General features: G+C 34.7%; 4 protein-coding genes across 9 annotated transcripts in view; 1 reads left to right on the top strand and 3 right to left on the bottom strand.

The window, feature by feature from the left end:
• InR (insulin receptor) overlaps positions 1 to 13486 on the top strand; it is an 86031-nt gene extending 72545 nt beyond the window's left edge. For 3 of the 6 annotated variants that reach the window (XM_073085261.1, XM_073085268.1, XM_073085256.1), the window contains exons 17-27: positions 51 to 104; positions 992 to 1186; positions 1656 to 1810; positions 3325 to 3486; positions 4446 to 4691; positions 5009 to 5097; positions 5375 to 5609; positions 6400 to 6618; positions 6704 to 6784; positions 7079 to 7325; positions 9055 to 13486. In XM_073085261.1, the coding sequence (XP_072941362.1) occupies positions 51 to 104; positions 992 to 1186; positions 1656 to 1810; positions 3325 to 3486; positions 4446 to 4691; positions 5009 to 5097; positions 5375 to 5609; positions 6400 to 6618; positions 6704 to 6784; positions 7079 to 7325; positions 9055 to 9287 (1916 nt within the window). In that variant the 3' untranslated portion in view covers positions 9288 to 13486. Of the gene's footprint in view, positions 1 to 50; positions 105 to 991; positions 1187 to 1655; positions 1811 to 3324; positions 3487 to 4445; positions 4692 to 5008; positions 5098 to 5374; positions 5610 to 6399; positions 6621 to 6703; positions 6785 to 7078; positions 7326 to 9054 lie in introns of those variants that run through there. The other 3 variants (XM_073085280.1, XM_073085275.1, XR_012103309.1) reach the window with 2 other exon arrangements.
• A 310-nt stretch (positions 13487 to 13796) lies between these two features.
• Positions 13797 to 14992, bottom strand: LOC140751393 (gamma-glutamylcyclotransferase-like). The gene is made up of 3 exons (XM_073085306.1): positions 14784 to 14992; positions 14505 to 14638; positions 13797 to 14407 (listed from the first exon to the last, which is right to left on the bottom strand). The coding sequence occupies exons 1-3, from the start codon at positions 14907 to 14909 to the stop codon at positions 14011 to 14013; spliced, it is 657 nt and encodes a 218-aa protein (XP_072941407.1). The 5' UTR covers positions 14910 to 14992; the 3' UTR covers positions 13797 to 14010.
• Positions 14993 to 15025: 33 nt separating this feature from the next.
• Positions 15026 to 16155, bottom strand: LOC140751400 (gamma-glutamylcyclotransferase-like). Its single transcript, XM_073085315.1, has 3 exons — positions 15913 to 16155; positions 15597 to 15730; positions 15026 to 15440 (listed from the first exon to the last, which is right to left on the bottom strand). Exons 1-3 carry the CDS (start codon positions 16027 to 16029, stop codon positions 15152 to 15154), a joined length of 540 nt encoding a protein of 179 aa, XP_072941416.1. The 5' UTR covers positions 16030 to 16155; the 3' UTR covers positions 15026 to 15151.
• A 951-nt stretch (positions 16156 to 17106) lies between these two features.
• LOC140751384 (glycosaminoglycan xylosylkinase homolog) lies at positions 17107 to 21171 on the bottom strand. The gene is made up of 6 exons (XM_073085292.1): positions 20567 to 21171; positions 20285 to 20422; positions 19403 to 19631; positions 18412 to 18607; positions 17504 to 17704; positions 17107 to 17356 (listed from the first exon to the last, which is right to left on the bottom strand). Exons 1-6 carry the CDS (start codon positions 20864 to 20866, stop codon positions 17143 to 17145), a joined length of 1278 nt encoding a protein of 425 aa, XP_072941393.1. The 5' UTR covers positions 20867 to 21171; the 3' UTR covers positions 17107 to 17142.
• Between the last annotated feature and the right edge of the window lie 3548 nt (positions 21172 to 24719).

Below are 24719 nucleotides of genomic sequence, written 5' to 3'. Positions count from 1 at the left end.
CGTGCTTTTTTCGTGAATCCTCACCGGCCATATGTACGTTTTAATTTCAGTCAAATGCAGTCGCGACGAGTCTAACGCTTGCGTCATTAAGGACCATTCCGCAGGTTATTAACAGTATGCCATAGTATGTTGTAGAGTTGTTACTGTATGCTAGTAGGGTGGCGGCTAAGTTTTAAGGTTTATTTTTTAATAAAATATAATAACTGATTACTTAATAACTTATTTTATATCGTTGTTTACAATTTCTTTCCAACATTTAACAAGATTTTTAAAACCACTTTGTCAGTTTTGTCTTAAAAAGTAATCGTCAAGCTTGCATCAGTATTGAATGATTGCAAAGCAACTTGATATTCGATTTGAATGATTAGGAAATTAGCCTAAATTTATATGTGAGAACAAAATGTCCTTTATTGAATGATTGAAAAACGATTTAATTTAAAAATGAATGTGAATTTAGCTGCCAACTGAATAGTGCACTGCATGGTTACTAACGTTAAATGTAAATTTTAGTGTATTTTTGAAGCATGAGAGTTGTTATAAATATTTAATATCAGTATGCATGATGTCTTGAAGTTATGAATACTAATCTTTGTATTTCACCTTCGTCGGAAACGTATTTATGTCATATCTTATAGAACCTAGTTATGTTTTATATTCTTAACGCTTCGTTTTATTTATTGTTATTGATAATAAACTTAGTCACGGTTTCGCCAGTGAATTTACATATTTACATTGTTATGGTCACAATGTTAAGTAAAAACGTTGAAAGAGTAAAAAAATAGTTAAAAGTAATATGACTCATGACAGACATGTTAAAAAAAATGCGAGTACTACAAAGTAATTAATTCCAAAAATTTCACAACCTCCTTTATGGAAATGTTCGAAACTAATCTTAAGTTAAAAAAAATAATGACATTGTACATAATATTATTCCAAGCGCCATAATATTATCCCCAGCATACATATTTATTTAATCGTGCACTATTAACAGAGTACGTAAAGTCGTTGTACTACAACCTGGACGGCAGTGCTACCTCGCTGACAGTGGACAACATGCGGCACTTCACCTGGTACACGGTCAACATCTGGTCGTGCCGCGCGCAGCAGGACAACGAGGACGTCGGCGACTACCAGGCGCACTGGTGCTCCGACCGCGCGTACTACACCTTCCGGACTCTGGAGAAAGGTAAGAATGTTTGTGAAGGTTGGAACGCCAATTTGAAGGAACTCTATACGATTTGTGTCCAGAAAAGTTTTCTTTTTATAACACTGGAGTAACAGACGAGCTTGCAGTCCACTTGTAAGTGGCTACTGCCGCTCATGAACATCAATATTCAACCCCAGTGTTGACATACCGGACACCTGACGCGGTAATACTTTAAGCGCAGTTTAACTTTAATAACTGCAGTGTTAAATGCTGCAGTATCCTAGTTACAAATTTGTGGTAAGAGTGCCAACGTATCTGTGACCGACCTGAGTTAATACTTTCATTCTTATCAAAAGAAGTCCATGGGTGGCAGTGGCCACATGCTATCAAGTGGGCTGCATGCTTGTATGCAACTACTATGAAACAATTTATCTGGTTGATTTTTTTTTTACAAATAAGTGATAGAAAAGTGTGTATAATGTTTTTAATTGCCTTGTGCCATTGTCAGTGAATGCTGACGTCGTGCGGAATGTGGACGCGAAGATACTGCCGTCCAATAAGACGTTGCCCGAGGTGAACGTGACGTGGCAGCCGCCGGAGGACCCCAACGGATTCGTAGTCGCGTACAACGTGCACTACTCGCGTGTAGAGATGCATAGCCAGGTATGACAATTTTATTTATTTATTTTTGGAGTTTACTCCTTAAGAAACGATTTGAGTTATAAGGCCCGGTACGGAAATTTTATGAGGAGTAAAATCAAGTGTAACACGAAAAGTTGAGGCGTAACGGAAACCAAAATAGGAATCAAGAGTGCTTTTATTAATTTAAAATACAGTAAGTTCAAATCCCATATGAAAGTAATTATTACAATAAAAATAATTAGCAATATATAAAACATTAAAACGTCATTAACTAATTTGTTTACATTTTTGCATAAATTAAGTTATAGGTTTGATCATTTATAAACACTGTGAAAAATATGAACATTGGCGCCATAATGTGATTAACAATCTTTTATGAACGTTTTTAAAGAAGAGTAACATATAAAATCAGTAAGCAATTGAATAAGATATAATATTAGCATAATAAGTTTTTAACATAAAGAGGCTTTTGTAAGTTACTGATATATTAATTTAACTTATAAAAATGGATGCATTATTGATCAGCACCATCTATCAACGATAAACGGGCAAAATCAAAACAGTATTATTTAATATTTATTACAGAATTATTGCTAATGAATTATGTTCAAAATAAGTTATATAAAATTAGCAATACGTTTTAAATGAATTCTAGAATTATAAAACATTCAGAAACAATCCAAATTACATATAATAACATGTTTATTGAGTCTCATATAAATTTCATCCGTAAATTGCAACAAGGATATTTTATAGATGGCAAAGAAATTATAATTATTAAGTTTTAAGTTATAAAACGTTTAGCATTGTTTTAAATATAAATAATTATATTATATTAAAATTTACTTTAATATAAACAATTATATTAAGTTACCATTATAATATTTGGAACCAAAATACATAGATTGATAAACTTGCAAACTTACAATTTATAAAACTTGCCACTAGATGGCGCTATTTTATATTATTTTGTAACATACTTTATGTAATACGCATTATTGAAGTAATATAAATAATCCGAATAATTACAGATATATGTTTGTTTCTCTTATCATTTTAGCAGATGCGTTCATTTACCTACCCTTTTTTCTATTCGATATATATCATAATTATCATTCGTAAGGAGTAAACTCCAATCGTGCGTCGTAGCTGACACACACACACTTTTTTTTCTTATACTGTCATTGCAGTTTTTTAACAAGTTTCAAATGTGATTTATATTTAAGTTTAATTTTACAATTTTGTTTTAATAAATTTGGAACTAATTTTTTGTTACTAAAAATGAGTTAGTTTAAAATTACAACTTTCAAATAGATCATTTATTTGTATTGGTAATAGTCAGTTACACCTTGAATGTTAGAACTATTTAAAACTTGCTTTGTTGTGAAATGTTATAAGTTATGAAAGGCTCGCTCTATACTCTATAATTACATGGAGGGGCCTTTATGAACAACTGCGCCTTGTGATATCCCTCGGAAGGCCGTTTACAAACGTCTATTTGTGACATCCCTACAATATTGAATTTCTATCCTCAGGACATAGGGCTGCAGAGTTGCATATCGGCGGACGACTACGAGGCGAAGGGTCGCGCGTACCTGCTGCGCAACCTGGCGCCCGGCAACTACAGCGTGCGCGTCACGCCCGTCACGCTCAGCGGCGCCGGGAACGTCTCCGCGGAGCTCTACGTGCTCATACCGGTGTGTATGACTATATTTATTATCTATAGCTAGACTCGGTTGAATGTCTGAGAAGAAAATAAGGTTTCACTGTAGTGTTTACAAAAATATTATAAAATAATACAGCGAAGAATTATGCCCTTACAAAAGTTTGATATCCGTAGACTTTGTTTATAATAATAGCTTTCTTGGGCGTTTTGTATACTTCCACAAATAACGTCACTGTAAGCTTGTTTAGTAAATATAATTAAATTCAAGTTTGGTAAAAGTTTATTTTTTGATAAGATTTCTGTCGTCTTGTGTCTTGCCGTTTATTTCAGTACCAATTAAGTGTACACATATAAGTGATACATACATGTTGAATTAATTACGTCAATGAACTATAACTTTTGACGTGCGAATAGTCCGCGGCAAACTGCTAGTCCGCTCCGAATATAGAAACGAATCGCGTCGCAATAGCAAATTGTAGACATAAGCGGGAAGACAGCGAGAGAGATCCCCCCAGGCACCCTTCGATGCCCGCTCTCGCCCCTGGGTACATGCTGTGTTAATGTGCCGTTACGTTGCTACGGAGTATATGATTGTAGTTGTGTTCGACTGCATTGGCTCTCTGACTGACACATACGCACATTAACTTCAGAGCGGACTTGAAGTTTGGCGCGGACTATGGGTTCGTACACAAAACTGCGATGCGACGTCGCATCGCAAAAATCTGCGAGCTCCCTCGACTCATCGCAAGAACTTGCGAATTGATTCGCATCGCACAGTGGTTGTTGTTGTTGGTCACCCTGAGAGACGCTACGCCGCACGATATCGCATCGCAGCAATTCGCATCGCAATTTTCTGCGTTGCGAATTCGCATCGCGTCGCATCGCAGTTTTGTGTTCGAGCCCTATACACGATTTTTGTGTTTCTTGAAAATCTGACATCTGCTGAATGGTCGTTCGTCAATAGTAGTTACATGTGTATGTGGTGTTTAGGAGCGCGGCGCGGGCGGCTACGCGTGGGTGTGGGGCGTGGTCGGCGGCTGCGCGCTGCTGCTGGGCGCGGCGGCCGCGGCCGGCTGGTACGCCCGCCGAGCACTGCTCCCGCACCACGACTCCAACAAGCTGTTCGCGAGCGTCAACCCCGAGTACGTGTCCACTGTGTACGTGCCCGACGAGTGGGAGGTGCCGCGCGCCAACATCGAGTTCATACGGGAGCTCGGACAAGGATCGTTTGGCATGGTTTGTCCATTTTATATTTAGTATTAGATATTAGACACTAGAGTCATCAAAAATAAATTGTAATTATGTAATAAGGAGTTTCAATTATATTATTGCAGCATTAAACTTAAGAGGTAATTTTAGCAAATTAGAATTTACTGTTATTTTAAAGTAGAATCAAATAATAAATTTTGCACGTATATGAAAGGTAATTATATATATGACTATTGTTATCTGATGATTTTCCTATCAACTAAATAAATATTTTAAAAATATTATTAGCCGAATAACTTAAATGAAAACTTCCGTTTTACTAAGATTTAAAATTTTGTTTACAGGTGTATGAAGGCATTGCAAAGAACATTGCAAAAGGTAAACCGGAAACTCGGTGCGCTGTGAAAACTGTCAATGAACATGCCACTGACAGGTAAATTGATTTCCTAATTGATTTAGCACGTACTTAAAACTTCAAAATTCAATGTAAAAAAATGTTCGCAAAAATGCTTGGCTGGGTGGATCAGTGAGGATACCTTTATCAGCACTTTATGCATTAAAATGTTTTATATTTACTTTAAATTTAATATTATGCAACATTTCTTATATTATAGCTGTTGCAAAATACGTAATTTAAGAAGCACGGTTCATAATATAATATTTGCTTAACATTACAATATATGTGAATGTGTGTGTGTGTGTGTGTACAGGGAGCGCATCGAGTTCCTGAACGAGGCGTCGGTGATGAAGGCGTTCGACACGTTCCACGTGGTGCGGCTGCTGGGCGTGGTGTCGCGCGGCCAGCCCACGCTCGTGGTGATGGAGCTGATGGAGTTCGGCGACCTCAAGACGTACCTGCGCTCGCACCGCCCCGACGCGGAGAGCTCCGTCCCCAAGCGGGACGGGCCGCCGCCGGAGCCGCCCACGCTGCAGAATATACTGCAGGTGCGATTTGTGTGTTGTTTTTAGGGATCAATATCCAAGGGATAAAGAGACCGTGTTACTAAGTGTACGGTGACCCTGTGTCGCAGGACGTGTAACTCTTGAACCGTTATAAATAGAAGCTTTTTTACAGAACGTAGATGATAGTAGTACTATGATATTAACATGGTGAAAATAGTAAAGTGACGTAAAGGCGTAGCTATTTTGAAATTGTTATCGCATATAAATCCGTAGTCTATAGTTTCGTGGTCTATTTCCAATTTGACAATTTGACCAAGACTCAGCTGAAATTTTGTTTATTTGTAAAACTTTAATAACAATATAATAATATTATGCTTATATATTTATATAATAATATTATGCTTATTACGTAATTTAGAAAATTGATTTTACTAAAACATTTAGTGCTTATGTTTAATTGATAGTTTTTATTGAAAGTCAGTAATCGAATGTCAATAAGTATTAATTTATTTATTTTTATGTTATACAGGGTGAATTTTTAAAACGGGCCTTCAGGGCCAAATCGGAAACTATAAGGATTAGCGAAAAATGCTGAAAGGAGTTACGAGGCCGATTTTGATAAAAACTAAAACTGCATCATTACTTTTTTAAAAAAACTTTTTCCCTAGCCGGGAATCGAACGAGTTCATTTTGAAAAAAAAATGCACCCTCTATATTATTCCACTATCTGATAGTGTTGCTTATAAGGATCAAATTCTGGGATTTGGCCCTGAAGGCCCGTTTTAAAAATTCACCCTGTATATCTAAAATATTTTTATTCTATTATTTTTAGATGGCTATAGAAATAGCCGACGGCATGGCCTACTTGTCGGCCAAAAAATTCGTGCACCGCGACTTAGCGGCGCGCAACTGTATGGTGGCCGGCGACCTCACCGTCAAGGTGGGCGACTTCGGCATGACCAGAGACATTTATGAGACTGATTACTATAGGAAAGGCACGAAGGGCCTACTGCCCGTGCGATGGATGAGCCCCGAAAGCTTAAAGGATGGGGTGAGTTTAACACTTTTGTTTAGTATTTCTTATACTTAATATTAAATGCAATGAATGTGGGATTTAATTTTATCTCGTTTTGCAGGTTTTTTCCAGTAATAGTGATATATGGAGTTACGGTGTGGTATTATGGGAGATGGCGACACTTGCTATGCAGCCGTACCAGGTATGTTATGTAGATAGTTTACAACATTAATTAATTATTTTATCTATGACATAAAAATATTCGCGATCTCATCGACTATTTTTATATTTTGAATTAGAGTTTTCATCCTATTATGTAATCCGTTTCTTGAAAATGTTGATCGTTTAATGCTGCATAACGGTTACCCGAATAAAGAGAATAAGAACAGCGTTATGTTAAGAGATTGCATATCGTGTGATTTCTTTTTCTGCACGGCTGAATGTTGCATTCGGGCCTCTGTATAATAAATATTTACGTATGTGTGTCCGTGCGCAGGGCCTGTCGAACGAGCAGGTGGTGCGGTACGTGGTGGAGGGCGGCGTGATGGAGCGGCCGGAGCACTGCCCGGACCGGCTGTACGAGCTGATGCGCGCGTGCTGGGCGCACCGCGCCGCCGCGCGCCCGTCCTTCCTGCGCCTCGTGGCCGACCTCGCGCCCTCCGCCATGCCCCACTTCCGACACCGCTCCTTCTTCCACTCGCCGCAGGGACAGGAGATGTACGCGCTGCAGCGGTCCGCTCTCGGTCAGTATTTAATAGTTAATATTTACGCTGCAATATGACATGTGAATAACGGCAGTCCTCAGCAAAATTGTAGGTGGTGCGACATGTCATGGTGGCGTTCGCTAGGTCCCAGCGCCCTTCTAAGTCGGCGCTCCCACTGCCCTAGGGCTGTCTCTACATGTGAAACAAACTTTACGGTACCGTGTAACGAACGTGTCAGTGCTTGTAATCAGGCTGAGCACTTTGGTCAAATGTTCATTCGATATTCATACAGCCAGTAGCAAGCGAATTGCAACTAAATGTTGCAAAACTGTAATCTTTATCATATTTATATTTTTTATTGGTCTTAAGTGTCACTACTACTACAATTTTGAAATATTTAGGTCAATTGATTGATAAATTACCTAAATTGCGTATAATTCAGCAGTAATAAATATAAAGTTTTACATAAATAATAGGTTTATACACAACTCTTTATTTCAAAGAAAATACTACTACTACTACTAAAAATCGACAATGTTGTTATTTTATCGATATGCTGGTTAATTTCTCATATTGTAACAGCTGTATTTAGCCGAAATATGCAAGTGAAATTTCTATATTTTAAATCAAAATAAAATAAACTTTAAAAATGTATGAGCCTATGTAAGGAATAGTCATTCAGAATCTATGTATTTCATAGTAAAAAATCATGTTATTTTACACTTAAAAGAAATGTTAGTATTCAAAAAATATTATCACATTTGAATTTATGGATATTATTTAAAAATAGGTTTATTCTTAAATCATATTACTAGGCGGGCAGCACATTCAGTAGACTACATGTTTTTGGTGCATTTCAGCAAATGATAACGGCAATGTCGCCACTCACTTGGACTTGTATTGTTTGTAATGGAGACTCTTGTTTGTTTGCACGCTCGTGCCCCAAAAGACGTCTGCGAGCAGACGCCGCTCTCGTAACCGTAAGTAACGGTACTATATGCATGTTGTAATTACATACTACAAAGCACTTTTGTTATCATTTCCTGAGTGACCAAAAACCATGTAGTGTAGTGGTTCGTTGATAGCACTTTTATTTCCATACATATATAATCTTTATTTAGGTTGTAGCTACGTATTTCAAACTCGCTATAAATGTAAATTGACTTGCGGTTTCAGTGGCTATGTAACAATGATTTGGTATAAGCAAACTATATTTACGTTCTAGATGCTTGGTTTCTAGAATACGCTAATTATAATAATAATCGGTTCGCTTTATTGCTTTGATAATTCTTTATTAAAATTTATTTTTTATTTAAAAACTAATGTGTAACGATACAAACAGAAACTCATTTTTGGTAAAGACATTATAATAAAATTAATAATTTAATTTTAGCTTGTAGATTTTTTGAATAAAATATATTTTTTTAGGAAAATATGTTTCTATTAATGGCTACGTTATATGTAGTAAGTCAAGTTTTAAACCAGTAAGTTAATAAGAAATAAATGGAAATAAATATTGTATAGGTAAAATATGCATTGTATAAATTAAAAAAGCTAGACATTTTGTATAATGTAATGCATAAAATAAATTAAACAAAAATATTACTGTGCTAACAAAAGGAATTTTACGTTTCGGAGGCTCTAAATTCAATTATCGTTTGTTATGGCTCAATGTAAAATATATATTTACCCATTCTTGTATATTTAGTGGATAAAAATTGACAGCTAGCGATGCAAATATTACAATAGGGTCACGTTTCATTCGCAGACGAGGAGCAGGAGCTGCAGGAGGCGAACGTGGGCGCCGTGGCGACCGGGTCGGGCTCCAACCTGTTCGGCATCTCGGGGCGGCTGGCGTCGTGGGTGCGCGAGCTGCCGTCGCTGCGCTCGCGCGACGACGACGCGGCCGCCGAGCCGCTGCAGCCCGCCGCGCCGCCCGCCGCGCGCAAGGGGCCGCCCAACGGCGTGCTGCGCGAGCGCGCCGCCTCCACGCGCTGCTAGCGCACCCACGCGGCGGCACCCCGCTGGGAACTGACCGACACGGTACCCTTAGTATGAGTTTTTACGTTTTTACAAAATAGACTGTTTTTGTTTTCGTTTACGTATTTGCCCATACATTTCCGATCGGTGCCCCGAGCGAACTGTATCAAAACTGATTGGAAGTACATGGGAAATACGTAAACGAATACAAAAACGATCAGTTTGGAAAAAATGTAAAAAGTCGTGCTAAGGATACGGTGCACGAAGGACGGTAAATTCGCCTTCCGACCGTGGCGGCCCGCGCCCCCCGCTCCGGCCCCGCTCGTGACTAGCGAGGTGACCGTGAAGGGTAGCAGGCGTAGTTGTGCAGCTCGGTACCTCCATCGGGCCCCAGCTGGCGCCCCGCCGCCGCCCGTACGATATCTACCTCAGGCCGACGCGCGCCGCGCCGAGGCTCTTCGAATCCTAGTTTTAAGCGTAGCTAGTGAATTGTTCACCGCGTTTTTTTATTTATTTTGTACGTAACGTTCGCCGTCGCGCGTTCCCGGGCGCGGTCGGGCGACCTTCGGCCGGTCGAAGGTCCCCCGAGCCGGCGGACGGAGGAGGCCCGCGCCGCTTGTTGTATATATAGTGATACGTATTGCGTTGGCTCGATCCCACATATCGCGAGTCGGACGAGTCCCCGGCGGGCGAGTGTCGCTCGCGACCGACGGACGGATGTCGGCCGTCGATTGTCGATCGATCGATATACTTATTTAACTGTAAGGAAAATTCTTGAATATTCTCTGCATTTATTGTACTAATTTATTGCACACCGAGTGTGCTCCCTGCAGAGGCGACGTTTTGTATAAAATGTTATATATAGTTTTGTTGAAATTTGACGTGTCGATGCGTCGAACCCCGTCGTCCGACCGTTCGTTTTCGCATGAGCAAATATTGATTCAGTAATACTGTGCTGGAACTATATCGAGTCGTCAGACCGGACGTGAATCCTATATAGTTTACCTCAGCAACATAGTTGTATCGATGTCATTTATGACGCAGCCTATTATTTGTTAAGTTTACCATGTAAGATGTAAAACGTGTATAGAATCATTATTATAAGATCGTGTACAAATTATTTTTATTAATTACTTACCGGCAAGCTCCTATGTCAGACACAGCATGTTTTAGACTAATATTCAATTTGTCAATGGAATTGCATTTAAACACACCGTTTAAATTGCAATTAGACATTTTTTTTTTTTCTTTTGACCTATTGTGTTTAGTGTCTACTAATGACGGAGATATACTGATTGTTACGAGGATCGTCGAAATTATTAAGAAATATGCAAGCCAAGTAAATATTACGTGGGCAGCTATTTTTACGCTTCTTCTTACATTTTATTATATATATATAACCGTAAGTATATAAGCTTATATTTAGACTTAACAAAGAATCTCTGAGTACATACCACTAAAGTACTGTAATAATGTAAAACAAATTTACATATACCATATTACGCCATATTATTCATAACTATTCAACAATGTTTTTCTTACAATTTTTAATTTTGTTCCTAAGTAATACGTTATTTAATATAATTATAAATTGTGTTGTTTATTTAATGAAGCCACAATCAGTATATCTCTGTTCATTTTTATGGATTTGTTTATAATACTCATGTTTTCAGTTCAACTCTATGTGTTATGTTCAATATCATTTAACTTATGTCAAAGCAGTTTCAAACATTAGATTTTGCCACCAAAGAAAACACTGCAAAAATCTATTATTTAGATTTGTCTTTTATGTATTTCCTTTCTATTCCTCTATATTGGCGTGTAATGGTTAATATTATCGGGAAGTGTTATTATTTAGGCTAGCCCATTCACTCATAAACAATTACTGTAAACGATGTGTTCCGAATCAATTACAATGCAATAGAATTATCCGCCGTTGTTACATAGTCTTGTAATGATATATTTTATTATCTAGTATAAAATACCTAATCGATAGCCGATGTTTAGATTAAAATATTGCATGGCTTAACGCCAGTGAACAAATCACTGAAATATTCTATGTATCGTATTTAATTAACATTTGTAATGGAAATAGCAAAATACTTAAGTAAAATAATAAGCCATTGTTATTATTAGTATTTCAATAATAAGGTTATAAACCTAACAAGCACTGCAATATAATTTGCAGGTTGTTTTAATATCATTATACATCTTCTGCGTCATGTATTTTTACAAGTTAGTGTGATCGAAGAAGTTAGTAGTTATAAATTAATGAAAATGTAGCATTTTTTACAGGATTAAAAAGTATTTTTACAAATTGGGTTTCGGTTGTACTTTTAGCCACAATTTTCATAGCATTTAATTTATGCGCTGTCGGTGAAAAAGGGTGTGTATTTGTTTACAGTGATTTATTTTGGCAGGCATAATTTAAATAAGAATAATAAATAATGGAGTTCAGTCTTTAAATTTTTGTTAGTAAAATCATAACTTCATAATAATTTTTGTACGACACTACAATAAACATTGATATTCAAATATTAAATGACGAACACCCTTTTTCGCCGATGCTTTGTATCACATTGTCCGCAGCAAAAAAGGTCATGACGTGAAAGTTCAACTTATAAGACTCTGCTTATAATATTTCCACCTGTAGGGATAAATATTTTTTAAAATGTCCCGGATTTATGAAATGTTGCTGTATACAGCGAATAAAATTAACCAAAATTTATGTTCATTCTTGGTGTGGACGTATGGTATTTTATATTAAGAAGAATTTAACTGTAATCAATTTTATAGTTGTCTCAACATTTATGTAAAATATACGCTAGCAACATATTACATGTATTACGATTAACAAATTCTATACTTATAATTATTATATAACTACAACCAAAGTTAGACTCCAATATACAACAATCCTGGCCATTGGATAACCCGATAATAACAACCGGCATCCAATGTGGTAATAATAACTTTTACGATTTTGTGGTTTTAGGGTATAAACGAGTGCCTTCAGAAATCCAGCCTTCAGTGGAATGCAGGATTGTTGATTGTATGAGGAACATGACAATTACAAATTTGGAATACTTTTATACAAATTATTGGTTTTAATTTTGATAAATGGTACAAAGTTCTTTTTCCCTTACTACTACTAATATTTCTTTGTCTAAATGTAAAATGATTTATATGTATCAGTGTTTCATTAGAATTTAGAATATTTTTGAATGATTTCATAATACATTTAATTTTCTTAGCGCAGCGCAGCGTTTCCTCTCACAATGAAAACAATATAAGTTTTTAAAACGCGAAAGATCACAGTAGCGATATAAATGAATGTTACATTTATTGTACGGGCTAAAGGCACGTTACGTTAGTCTTCTATTTACAGAGGAATTTGTTTTTCCACAAACTTAAACATTTATTTTGATTTTAACGTTTACATAGTGCCTTTAGCTCAAGTTACGAAAATGGATGATTCTTATGAGCAGCTTAGAACTATATTTTAGCAAACATAATTATGAAAAATATTTTTAAAAAAATCTGATTTTTTATGTCCATAATAATGCGCTTGCAACGTTCAAAGTTATTTTTGAAGAAAAAGTGCGACTTTTATTGGAGACTCCCGATAAAAAGCCGTAATGCGGCTTGCGTGAGTGCAACGCGCGCTCACAGTTCCTCTGCCGACGAATGAGCCGAAGCATTCCACGGCCACACACCCGCCTGCTCCATTTTGACGTAACAACAGATCACCTCAAACAATTTATGACGAAGCTTTCGCATTTGCGATCTCAGGATGAGGTAAAGTGGGGCGTGGAGTGCTCGGGCGAAGTCTCGCACAACGTTGCCTCACACAGCGTTTCCTGCGGGATTGACTAATGCTCTTAATTACATCAGTATTTACATTTTATTGTGATTTTCACCTAGTAAGGCAGTTTTTATTTTATTTATAGTAATTACATATATTATTATCCATAAATTTATTGACTGATTAAATAATTTCCAAATGATGTGTTCCTCGTGTGATTTGAGTGAGTGTTTATGTATATAGTGTCGGGGTAGCGTTGTGCTATATGCTCAATTTAGATACAATTTCACCAAACAATTGAGATAGTGTATAATTTTTATATTTAATTTAATGAGAAGTACCTTATAATTTTAATATTTATATTAATAAAAAGTTATGAAAATTAAAATATTTTTTTACTAACCTTCAAATCAAATCAAGATGTTTTATTATCTGACACCATTCTTTAATGATTTTATTGCAAATACACTTTTTTATATTTTTCTCGATATTACTTTATTACGGGTTCCTTCTGTTTAATTTCACCATCTGATGCCTCAATAAAAAGGCTCTTTTCAATATACATAAATTGAGTTTTTGTTAAAAATTTAATCACAATATTTAGAACCATAGGATTAATTGCTGGGGTAGTATTATTAGCTAAATGTAATTAATTTCTTCGCAGCCTCAACCGAGGAACAAATTGAGTAAGATCAGAAACTTATTGTAAAAAGGACTAAATGTCTGTCTGGCCAAATACAGGCATAAGATTAATTTATGTACAAGCATGTACAGGGTAACTTTTTACTAATATATTGTTTCTTTTTTATACTTCAAATTAAGTTTCAATGAAAAAAACAAAATTTTGAAGGATTCAGTAAGACTTTTCATTTAATTTACTAGAAACACTACATGGCGAAATTTTAAAAAGTTTTATTATTATATTACTTTTCAATAACCTCAAGGATGCATTTTCTTTCGCTTCATTCGTTTTAATCTTAAATTTAACTTCAGAGGTTTACGTGGTATTCGACCAGGTACTCTACATTCACATGGTTTATCCCTGGAGAAACGTCTTAACAGGCAGAACATTTTAAAGCAGCCCTTTTCTTCATTATGCTTTATCTTCTCTAACAATTGTATATAGTATTCAGGAAATTCATGTTCAAGTGCTCCAATAATTATTACTTCTTTATAAGTCCATGATGGCCATTGTTCCACGGGAATCGGATCATTGTCACCTCTAGGTAGAGGGTTAATCTTTTGTACATAAACTCTACAAGTGAAAGCCCCCATATAAGGTGTGAAAACTTTAAGATATGTTTCATAATATATTTTATTATGTACACCTTCTTGCCTGATAATACACAAAAAATATACAAATAAAATTAATGTGAACTGATGTATTATAAGTGGTAAAATATTTATTACATATTTCATCTCCAAGTACTTACTCATCAAGGTCTGCCATATTTTCTGAATTTAGGCGCCATATCACACCCCATACATGAGAATTGGCTGTTGCCACAAGAGTTGCAGTTGGACCTCCCCAAAATTTTGAATATCTCCAGAAATCTAATCTATAATTCTTAAAAATAAATTGAATTATCATTAACTAAAACTAAAAACCTACAAGCTACCAATGTTATATAAAACTTGTAAGTTTCTGCTACTAATATACTATCATAATAATATATATATATATAATGTATATTGTACTTCTTCAAACTTACATCCAAGCGTGCAATTGAAATAAATTCGGCAGATGGATTATTTATGTGAATCCTGAATGACCACAAGTTACTGCCATATGCAAAATACAGAAAAGTGTTTGGTTTCTTTATTTCTGATTTAATCATTTTGAAGCCATAACATTACTTAATTTCCCCTAATAGTGATTTGAAAAAATTATAACTGACATACATATTTTGACAGAATAATATGCATTAATGATCTGACTTAAATAAAAGAAAAATAACATGTCCAAATATTTATTCAAATATCCATATAACAAATTTTATATCATCATATTGTACTGGAAATACATAAAAGAATTAGTAATAGATATTTTTAAGTTATTCCTTTGTATTTTATTAACAATTTACATATTTAATTTAGCTATCATTTTAGGGGATGCTTCCTGTCCATTATGTGGAATTTTCTTTAATTCATTAATATATTCCTTGGGTAAATTACATTCAATAGCACCTTGCAATATGCAATTTAAATATGTAATAGAAGGTCTTCGCTCTGGAGGTATTTGCTCAGCAGGTTTCCTCACTTCTGGGTTCACAGTTTGTTGATATGTGCGACACTCTACCTTTTCTCCATCAGCAGTGAAAATATTGACATTTTTAGGAAAGTACCAGTTGGTGTCAACTCCTTCTTGCCTGTAATAATAGTATAATATAAGTAAATCAATTAGGCTAAATAAATATAGTATTTGTGCAATTGCAACTTTATAGTACATTGACTACAATAAGTCAAATGAATGAGAATAGTCATGGGCGTTCCCCAAGAAAATACTAAAAGAATACCAGAATTACCTGTCCAAAGCTGGCATGTCATTATTATGTAGTCTCCATATAGCTCCCCACACATGGAAGTCTTTTGTCGGTACTATTGTTGCTGATGAACCCCTCCAGTGATCCGAATATTTAATAAAGTCTAGTTGATGATCCTTAAAATTAGTTAAGAAAATTAGACTTCTGTAGACAACTGATAATGGAAATTCAAAAGCATTCGGCTATTCAACGTGATACTTATATAATTTAAAATATGTGAATCAAAATAGGCAATTTCAAAAAATGAAATCATTATTTGCATTATTGTTCATGATGATAATATGTTTGTCTTACTTACGTCGAGTTTTCCTATCCCTATAAATTCTGCAGACGGATTATTTATGTGTATTCTTCTTTTCAGTAAATTGCTACCATAAGCAAAGTATAAAAAAGTATCTTTCAAAGATTTATGCATTATAATAATATGTCTTTTTCCACAGAATTAATCCAGAAATATTTCAAATATTTTATATACTTTGACGTGTAAACAAAACACCTGACTTCGATCATCCGATGACATTGACATTTGATAGGCATGTCCGATATACTATGAATAAAATATTAAAACTGTTTTAATTTATATTTTGTATATCATATCGTATCAGTATACGAGAAAGCCAACCATTATTATAAAACTAAAAAATTGACAAACTTTCAAAATCAAATTATCAGAGGCAAGACTAAAATCATTCTCAAGCTTATGAAACTCTGAGAAAAGCTACGTTTTTGATACCGATATAACCACAGGATAAACTACAGTTATCTATATTGATATGAGAGCACAAATACTACAATAGTACAATAGTTCGATGCTTATAGCTGACGCACTAAATGTACAAAAAATATATAGTTTGTGATTACTAAAAACTTGAATTCTTGTTAAACATCTAGAAAAAAAATCTAATCTAATCTAATCTTAATACACGTAACTATCATAAATCACATTATCGATTGATATCAATCTCGCTGATGCAAGCGGGACGAAATATATTCATATCTATTTTATCTTTACAATAAGATTTTGATAATAGTTCCATGGTCACTTTCGGTAATTTGCAACACTGTACATACTGATAAAAATGTATGGATGATTGGAATAGTTTAAGATGTTTTTATCGTTATCGTTAAAACGGCAATATCCCTATTGAATGTTATATTAAACTAGGTTTGTTTATGGTACAAAGTGTAGATTAAATATAAAAAAAATGTAGGCAAGCGTGAGCTGAGCTTACGTTATGTATCTCATTGAATAAAAGTAAAATATAAGTAAATTCTAGTAGTAATACTACTTATTGCAACACTGTAGCACGAGACTACTTCTAATTGGCTGAGCTTTACTTTAAGGGGGGTAGTCGAGTTTTATACAAATTTTTGCATCTATGCGATTTTCAAACATTAGGTTAGTGAGTTTTATATTTTGTTGTAAATTTTACAATCTAATAAGCTTTACTGAAAGGTCTGTATCTTAGACTACCTGTAAATAAAAAAAGAATTTTAAATACGAAACAATTTATTTTTAGGCAAAATATTAATATTCTCCATTTTTAAAAACTTTAGCACTTCCATATTTACCAATACAATACTGCACTGTAGCATATATTTTCATTAACCTGCGCTCCACAGCTTTGTAATGATCTTCTGTAGCTAACTTACTTCCTTGGAATGCTGATAATAATTTTATTGTTTCACTTAAACTACCACCTGACAGCAATTCTAAATTTTGCCAAGTTGATGAAGACACACTGAAAAAGGCCAGGATATGATTAGATTATATACATTATTTTTATTATTAAGCTTTTAAGGGATTTGTTGCCGCAACCAAATTTCTTGTTACCCCAAGTTTACAATACAGTTTATAAAGTATAAAAAAATATTGTAAATATACTTACATACAACATTGGTAGAGAGGAGCTAAAATGTCCAATTCGTCCACCAAGGGATTTCCTAAACCTTTACCATTATCAAGTAATACTATTTGATCTTTATACACTTCATAACGATGGCGATCCCCATTTTGAATGAGGAAATCGAATATGGCGACATCTATTAAATTAAGTAACCTCTTTGTACTTAGGGAACCACTGACTTTTCTGAAAAATAAACAATTTAAGTAAATATAATGTGTGCCATCCTTAGAAATAAAATTTAGATATCTTGATTAACATATTTTCTTCTTTTAGTTATCCTTTCAACCTTTCAACTATTAATGCAATATAATTGTTTTTGGATGTGGGGGCGTTCAAGTATTACGTAACGCAATTTGGGGGGGGGAGGGGGGGTCTTGTAAAACGTTACGATGCGTTACAGGGGCGGGAGGGGGTCTTTCTTATTACACGTTACGTAACATTTTTTAATAAAAAAATAGAGAATCAAACTCCTAAATTGGCAACCCTTTTCATTTACGTTTTACGGGGAATCCCTTGAATGAGTGGGTTCAGCCGAAATAAGTCCTGAGTATTCTGAGTTAGACTAAGTATAGTACAGTATAGCAGTATATATGCTTTGACTATGCTTAAACTAACTTAGAATACTCAGGACACCTAGTTCGGCTGAAGACGCCCAAGGATAAAAACTATAACATAACTTTTTAGCGAGTTTAGGGTAAAAATTGACACTTGAGTGTTACGTAACGTTTAGAGAGGGGGAGTGGGGGGTATAGAAAAACGTTACGGTGCGTTACAAGGGGGGAGGGGGGGTCAAAAATCTTCAAAAATTGCGTTACGTAATACTTGAACGGCCCCTGTACACATATTTTGTTATGCAAATATTTCCATTATTACTGTGCTATGGTACTTACTTACAAAAATCATTGTCTATTTCCCATTCCATTTTCTTATGTGTATATGATCTCCTCCAGGGAGATTTGTGGGTCCGAAACTGTTTATTTAAATATAAAATTGCTGCACCTTCAATCTCTCCATTTTTGTCAGGGCAGATAGTTTCATTCATTTTACAATAAAGACATTTCCCGTATATACATAATGATCCACTTTCTGAAAAAAAATATATAGAATATTTTTGTGTTGGATTAAATTGAAACAATTATACATGCAACAATATTTTCTAATGTGTTCGTCTATTGAATCCCAAATCATGCACATAATAGAATTTACACTCTTATTAAAAAACTGTAAATGCAAGCTATATAAGAAAATTACAGGCCATAATCTATAAAATAGTTTTTTACACATAGATAATAACTATATATTATGCCATAATTTTTTTTTTTAAGATTTAAGATTTAAAGATTTTATTGAACAAAAACACGTTACAAAAAATACAGTAATTCGTAAACATCTGCAATAGTAAGAAACTGTGTCGCAGGTGTTTACGCCCATCCCGGGTAACACAGTAATGATATGTTCAATACACATTAATTTTCTTATTTCATATGTATGTACATTCTGAATATTTATAATAATATATGCAAAGTAAGCTGTTTTGTAAATATATACATTATAATCGTACATTGATATAAGTTATAAGTTAAATAGGGTAAATTGTGGAATGGATTGTGTATGCGAGTGTTTGTGTGTGTGTGTGTGTGTGTGTGTGTGTGTGTTTAAGTTTAATAAATGCTAGTGTATTAGTTTTTTAGAAGTGCTTCAGTCTCTTCATATGTTCGATTTAATAAGTAGTTACTAATTTTTTTCTCGCATTCCCAATACGTGAGTGGATGAATTTTTAATATTTTATTTAGTCTAATGTAAATTAAGGAAGCTAAGTACTCATAGCTCTGTTTTCCGAGTGCAGTACGACTACGTGTTTGTGCAGTACGAATACATTACCATTCTTAATCATAGTTTTTCTTAAACCAAGCGTTGCAGAGGGAATGATATCTTTGTCAATGTGAATTCGTCGGATAGTAGAGGGTGGTATCCACTTATAATTGAGCACCATGGCCAAATAGTACGCAAACACCTCTGAATTGTGTCGGTCAAAGCCAGCATAGATGTTACCATTGATCACATGCTCCAATTGGTACCTTTTAGGTTTGAAGTATAATTTTTTATTGCCCTGTAATATCAAAATATGGTATGGCATGATAAAAAGATGAGAAAAGTTTTGTCCTTTGGTTTTAAATAATTTTGATGTGCATATATATTTATTATGATGTAAATATATTTTCAGTTTGTGTTATTTTTCTCGACATAAATATATTCATAATATTAACTTATGAGTTTATATTTCAGAGTCATTAATTGTTTATGTCTTTGTCATGTTTTGCTTATTGTAAAAATATTGCTATCTTTCACTAATCAACTTGTATTGTATCTAATCTAATCAAACGTAATTTTAAAAACATGAAAAAAGTGCATTATGCTTAAGGACTATCTTTTTTTACTAGTTAATCAGTTTTTAGTCTGAAATTAATAAAATGAAAGCATTTAAGTTTTAAATGGTCTGATAGAAAGTACCTATTCCTTATTTTAAATTTCAAAAATAGTATTTTGAGGGCTTTCCCCTTACTCATACACCTTGAAGAAAATTAAGGAGATTTGAGTCTAGGAATACACACAATGTTTCATAAATATATTTAATACTTTATAAAAGATTTTATTAACTTTAACTTGGTATGGATTTAGATTCATTCAATTTGTAAAATCGTCATGATAATAAATTAATAAATCATATAAGATCTATGATAACTAATAAATTGGTTAAGTTACCTCTAAGACCAATAACAATTTTAACTGTGTTCCTTTAGGGGCATTGTCCACGAGTGCTATCTGTGAGGATTGTATTGCACGTAGGATTTGTCCAGAAGCGCCATTCTTATGAGGGAATAGAGACTCTTCACTTGACCACTGAAAATTAAATTAACACTGTTAATAATATAATAAAAATTGTATATAGCACTGTAGTAAATTTCAATATTTAATTTAATAATAGTTATAACAAAAAATAAATAAAGATAAAGAGAATAACAACAAAATGTAATTAATACTTACAGTTTCAGCCTCTTCCCAAATTCTCTTCGAATCAGTAGTACTATTTGTATGAAATGAACTTAAAAGGTTCTTCTGTATTGGTATAAATTTTTGATTTTTCACTCTGTACTGACTCGGTAAATAGTTGAGATATTCATATATGTCCTTAAAAACACTAGTAGTGAGGTCTAGTTTAAGACTGGGTACATTGAACGTGGAGGGTTTGATGGCTTTAGTATTTAGGGTGTAAAAGAAATATATGTTGAGACCTACTAAGACAAGGAGGAAGAGGGAAAATCCGAACGCATAATTCATTGACATACTTGTCAACGGTTAAAGTCTTGTAGCCAAACCTTCGGGTTCACCTTCAGCGTGCATCGGTAACACTTTGTTTAAGTCAATTATTTGGCGATTATAACAACAGAAAGGCACCTGTGACATACTAACACTATAGACATAGAACTACGTAATATTCACTTCACATATTCATACTAAAGTCATATATTGGATTAACTATTCGGTTTAAAATTACTATTATGAACTCCCTTTGCCATAATTTTAAAATATTCCGCTAAATAAAATCAAGCTCATCTCGATCATAAATCAACTAACATGTCAATGTCATAAAGTGTCATCTTGTCACGTTTGTAAACGTCATGAGTACTTCCTGAGTGCGTTCAGTGTACGCACTATCGAAACTGCTGTTCAATCAGTGTATTTAAATCAGAGGTATTTAATATCAACTTAATGGGAATAAAATACTGTATTAAGGACATTGAATAGCCACGGAGCGTTTTATATTTACATTTTTTTTGTTTCTTTGAAATTGTTTATTTGAAAATGATTTTATATGAACTTGTAGGTTTTGACCGGTTGTCGAGGTGAAAAGTTTTCACTGAACACACCTTTCGATACAAAGAGCAGTGGTTAATCGCCTATTTTCAAATAATGTGATATCGTCTTTCTCAGAATGAAATGTGACTGAATTTTAATAAGAAACCAGCCTCGGTTTACTTTTTACAACTTATTTTTTATCTTTACTGCTTTGACTATTCAGATTCAGTCTAAGTCTAACTCTCAGAACAATTATGTGGTCTAACTGATAATATTATCTAACTTCATCTATTTTTATACAAAAATACCTACAAAAAGGAAAGCAGTTGTGCAGTATCCCAGTTGTAACTTCTTACTTCTTCTTAACTCAACTAGCAGCCGGCATTCACACCCTTCTAAGAAATCGTAGGAACTCCTTTTCATTCCGGAATACCTGGGATCAGTAAATGATCAGCAAATACATTGGCTTTTCTGGGATGTTATGTCCGCGACCCTGGACACGGGTCCCTTGTGCTCTCAGGTTAAATACGGAATAGTTCACGTTAAGTGCGACAGTTATAGGCCTTATATATGTCTGTGGTAGCAGTGGCACCTCACTGTACCTTTAGTATGAGCTTTCAATCGATTCCCTGATCAATCGATCGTAAATTCGATAGCTCGATCGTCCACCCAAACATGTATGCAACCAGGTATGCCACTATCGGTCGCTTAGGATTTGTCATTGTAATTTACGAAGATCGAGACTGATTTGTAAAGCTCTTGATTCGATTGATCGTGTTCTCGGTAAGGAAATAATGATAAATACTATAATATGTGGGAGAAAAAAAGTACAGATAATTATGGGCAAGTTAAGCCCACAGTGACTCCTTGTAAAATAAGTCGCTCGGTGTCTCATTTTCTAGGTATTCTAATTCAATATACACGATTGTCGTGGGATTCATAAGGCCCGTAGATTTCCATGAAATCACCTTATGAAAACTCCACGTGTTATCTCGTTTATTTAATAAGGTACCTACCGATGGCGAAGGTACATTAGGAAGGGATTATATTTCATAACTATCTTTGGAAGAATGTCGTAACTACACACGGAATTATATTATATCATATCTAAAGTTAAGTGACGTGAGTACCTATATCACAAACTTACTTACCCACAATTGAGCGCGTATGTCAAGATACATGAGTCACGGCCGGATTTAAGGGAGAGCAACCGGGGCGGCAGCCCCGGGGCCTCCACAAAATAGGGGCCCCCACAATAGAGACGTTGGATTTTTTTTTAATTCCGACTAGTAAACACTAGTAAAAAAATAATCTTTTCTTTTGATATTTTTTTCGCTGTTTACCTTTACAGTACTTTGTACAAACATGAATACTATAAGAATCTACCTGCGTTTCACAATAAAATATTTATTGAAAAACTCAACTGAAAAAAATTGTTCATTTTATTCGGAAAATAATTTGGGGCCAGGGGGCCTCCACTCCTTTGTTGCCTCAAGGCCTCTAGACCTCTAAATCCGGCCCTGACATGAGTATCAGTTTTGTCGTAGTTCCAATAGTTACTCTAGTCTCACTTTTTGCTTCGGAAACAAGTAATAAGGAAAATCAGTAATTCGCTATCACTCAATAATTCGATAGATGCCAATTTCCATCGTGAATTTATTGTTTCTCGGGGTGGATAAAGCCCTAGGGCCTAAGCCGAGGGAAAGGGTCTGGATGCTGGATTCTTTGCATTTTTTCAGGTATAATCTTTGTTGAATGTGATGTTAATGAATATGTAATGTTAGTGAATACGATTTAATTAATAAATAAATAAAAAAATAAGTTAATTTTAATAATTAGGACAAACAAGTAGCAAAACGTAACAAAACATTTTAGTATGACAGTGACTTCAATTCTAGAGTCCACTACTACCTATAGACAGAGAGACTACATACTATCATTACTGAACTCTTTCAGTATTACAAGTAAATAAAATATTCCGTCCTCGGCAAGTCGACGTATGTGCAAGTTTGTATCGTTTGTTTGCCAAGACGCTGCACGGCACTGTTTGTCCTCGATACTAACGCGATTACGCCCAATCAGCAGCGTCGCCGCCCTAATTGGGCGCCCCCGATGCGAGGGCGGGCGCTTTTTTAACAGCTTACGCAAACACTGCCGACCGGCTTTAGGGTTACTGCCGCTACTTTAAAATAAAGCATTGTACGTTGCACACGAATAAAGTCCTTGGTTTATTTTTCGAATAAATAAAGTTTTTATTTATGTTCAACGAACAAAAGGGTCAATAAGTTATGTCGGTCTGATGTTTAATAAACTTGGTATTCTTGCTTGAAAGGTTCCGTTCGAATATCGATTAAATTTTGAACAGGATTTTTTGGGTTCGGTACATAAAGGAATCTTAGTCTAAGCCAACGACATCCGTCCGTCCGTCCGCCCTATCTGTAGTGTTTATATTTTAACTTAAAATTAAGTAGCCATAAAACTACTCATGATCATCATTTTTACAGTCGCCAAACAACGACCAACAATTGACTAAATTGTAAAAAAATAATTCTGATGAAAAAGCTGATGGATATTAAAATGACGTGGTTGAATTTCGTACTGCGAGACGTTGAACTATTTTCGAGAAAAAAATAAATACGTATTAAGTATTATTATAAAGTTATTAACAAACAGATATTTCCTATTAATTATTACATTCTATGTTAATTTAACGTTTTGTTTTAATATATCAGGTATGTTTATTATTTGCAATATTTAATTATGTAGTTCGAAGTATAAAATCCGAAAGTTCACCCTTACACCCTTGTACACAATACTGTGTTAGATACGTGTTAACGCGTAGGATGTTATTATTAACAATGCAGCAGGTCCGGAGCGCAGACCGCTATCAATCAGTTGCAAATCTAGAAACAATACCGCTCCCCGCCGGGACCCCCGCCCTACACCCTGATTTATGGGTAGGGTGACCATTTCTCCAAATAAATCCAGAAGACTTTCCATATATTTGAGCTTAAATAATCCTGTTCAAATATATTTTTACATACCTAACCAAAACCATATATCTTCCTTCTGTATTTAAGAAATTAATATCTCAACTTTTAAAGATACGCAGGGAAAACTAATTCTGTATAAATATAATATTTTAAATTATAATAATGAAATATATACCTTCTTAAAGTACACAATCTCGGTAATAGTCATACAGACGATTTTAATTGAATTCTCTTGGAATTTTAAAATATTTTCCTCAAAGTTACTTATCTTCAGGTATCTATGTAACTCATTTCTTGTACAAAGGATAAGTAGGACATTTACATATTTTAATGAAAGAGTAATCGTG

The sequence above is a fragment of the Epargyreus clarus genome, unplaced genomic scaffold (genome assembly GCF_041222505.1).
Source record: "Epargyreus clarus isolate Ecla_fem2 unplaced genomic scaffold, WU_Ecla_fem_2.2 ptg000003l, whole genome shotgun sequence".
In the NCBI taxonomy this organism is placed as follows: domain Eukaryota; kingdom Metazoa; phylum Arthropoda; class Insecta; order Lepidoptera; family Hesperiidae; genus Epargyreus; species Epargyreus clarus.
The sequence above is the reverse complement of the archived record's forward strand: the minus strand, read 5'-3'. Positions and strand labels throughout refer to the sequence as shown.

Excerpts from the sequence above, each read along its gene's own strand:
- LOC140751400 (XM_073085315.1), bottom strand. The coding sequence starts at position 16,029 with ATGCATAAATCTTTGAAAGATACTTTTTTATACTTTGCTTATGGTAGC. Across the intron at positions 15,731-15,912 it reads TAGGGATAGGAAAACTCGAC|GATCATCAACTAGACTTTAT; the intron begins GTAAGTAAGACA and ends ACTAATTTTAAG. Across the intron at positions 15,441-15,596 it reads GACATGCCAGCTTTGGACAG|GCAAGAAGGAGTTGACACCA; the intron begins GTAATTCTGGTA and ends CTATTATTACAG.
- LOC140751384 (XM_073085292.1), bottom strand. The coding sequence starts at position 20,866 with ATGTCAATGAATTATGCGTTCGGATTTTCCCTCTTCCTCCTTGTCTTA. Across the intron at positions 19,632-20,284 it reads AATTGTTATTGGTCTTAGAG|GGCAATAAAAAATTATACTT; the intron begins GTAACTTAACCA and ends TTGATATTACAG. Across the intron at positions 18,608-19,402 it reads AAAAACTATGATTAAGAATG|AAAGTGGATCATTATGTATA; the intron begins GTAATGTATTCG and ends ATTTTTTTTCAG.
- LOC140751393 (XM_073085306.1), bottom strand. The coding sequence starts at position 14,909 with ATGATTAAATCAGAAATAAAGAAACCAAACACTTTTCTGTATTTTGCA. Across the intron at positions 14,639-14,783 it reads TTTCAATTGCACGCTTGGAT|AATTATAGATTAGATTTCTG; the intron begins GTAAGTTTGAAG and ends TTTATTTTTAAG. Across the intron at positions 14,408-14,504 it reads AATATGGCAGACCTTGATGA|GCAAGAAGGTGTACATAATA; the intron begins GTAAGTACTTGG and ends GTGTATTATCAG.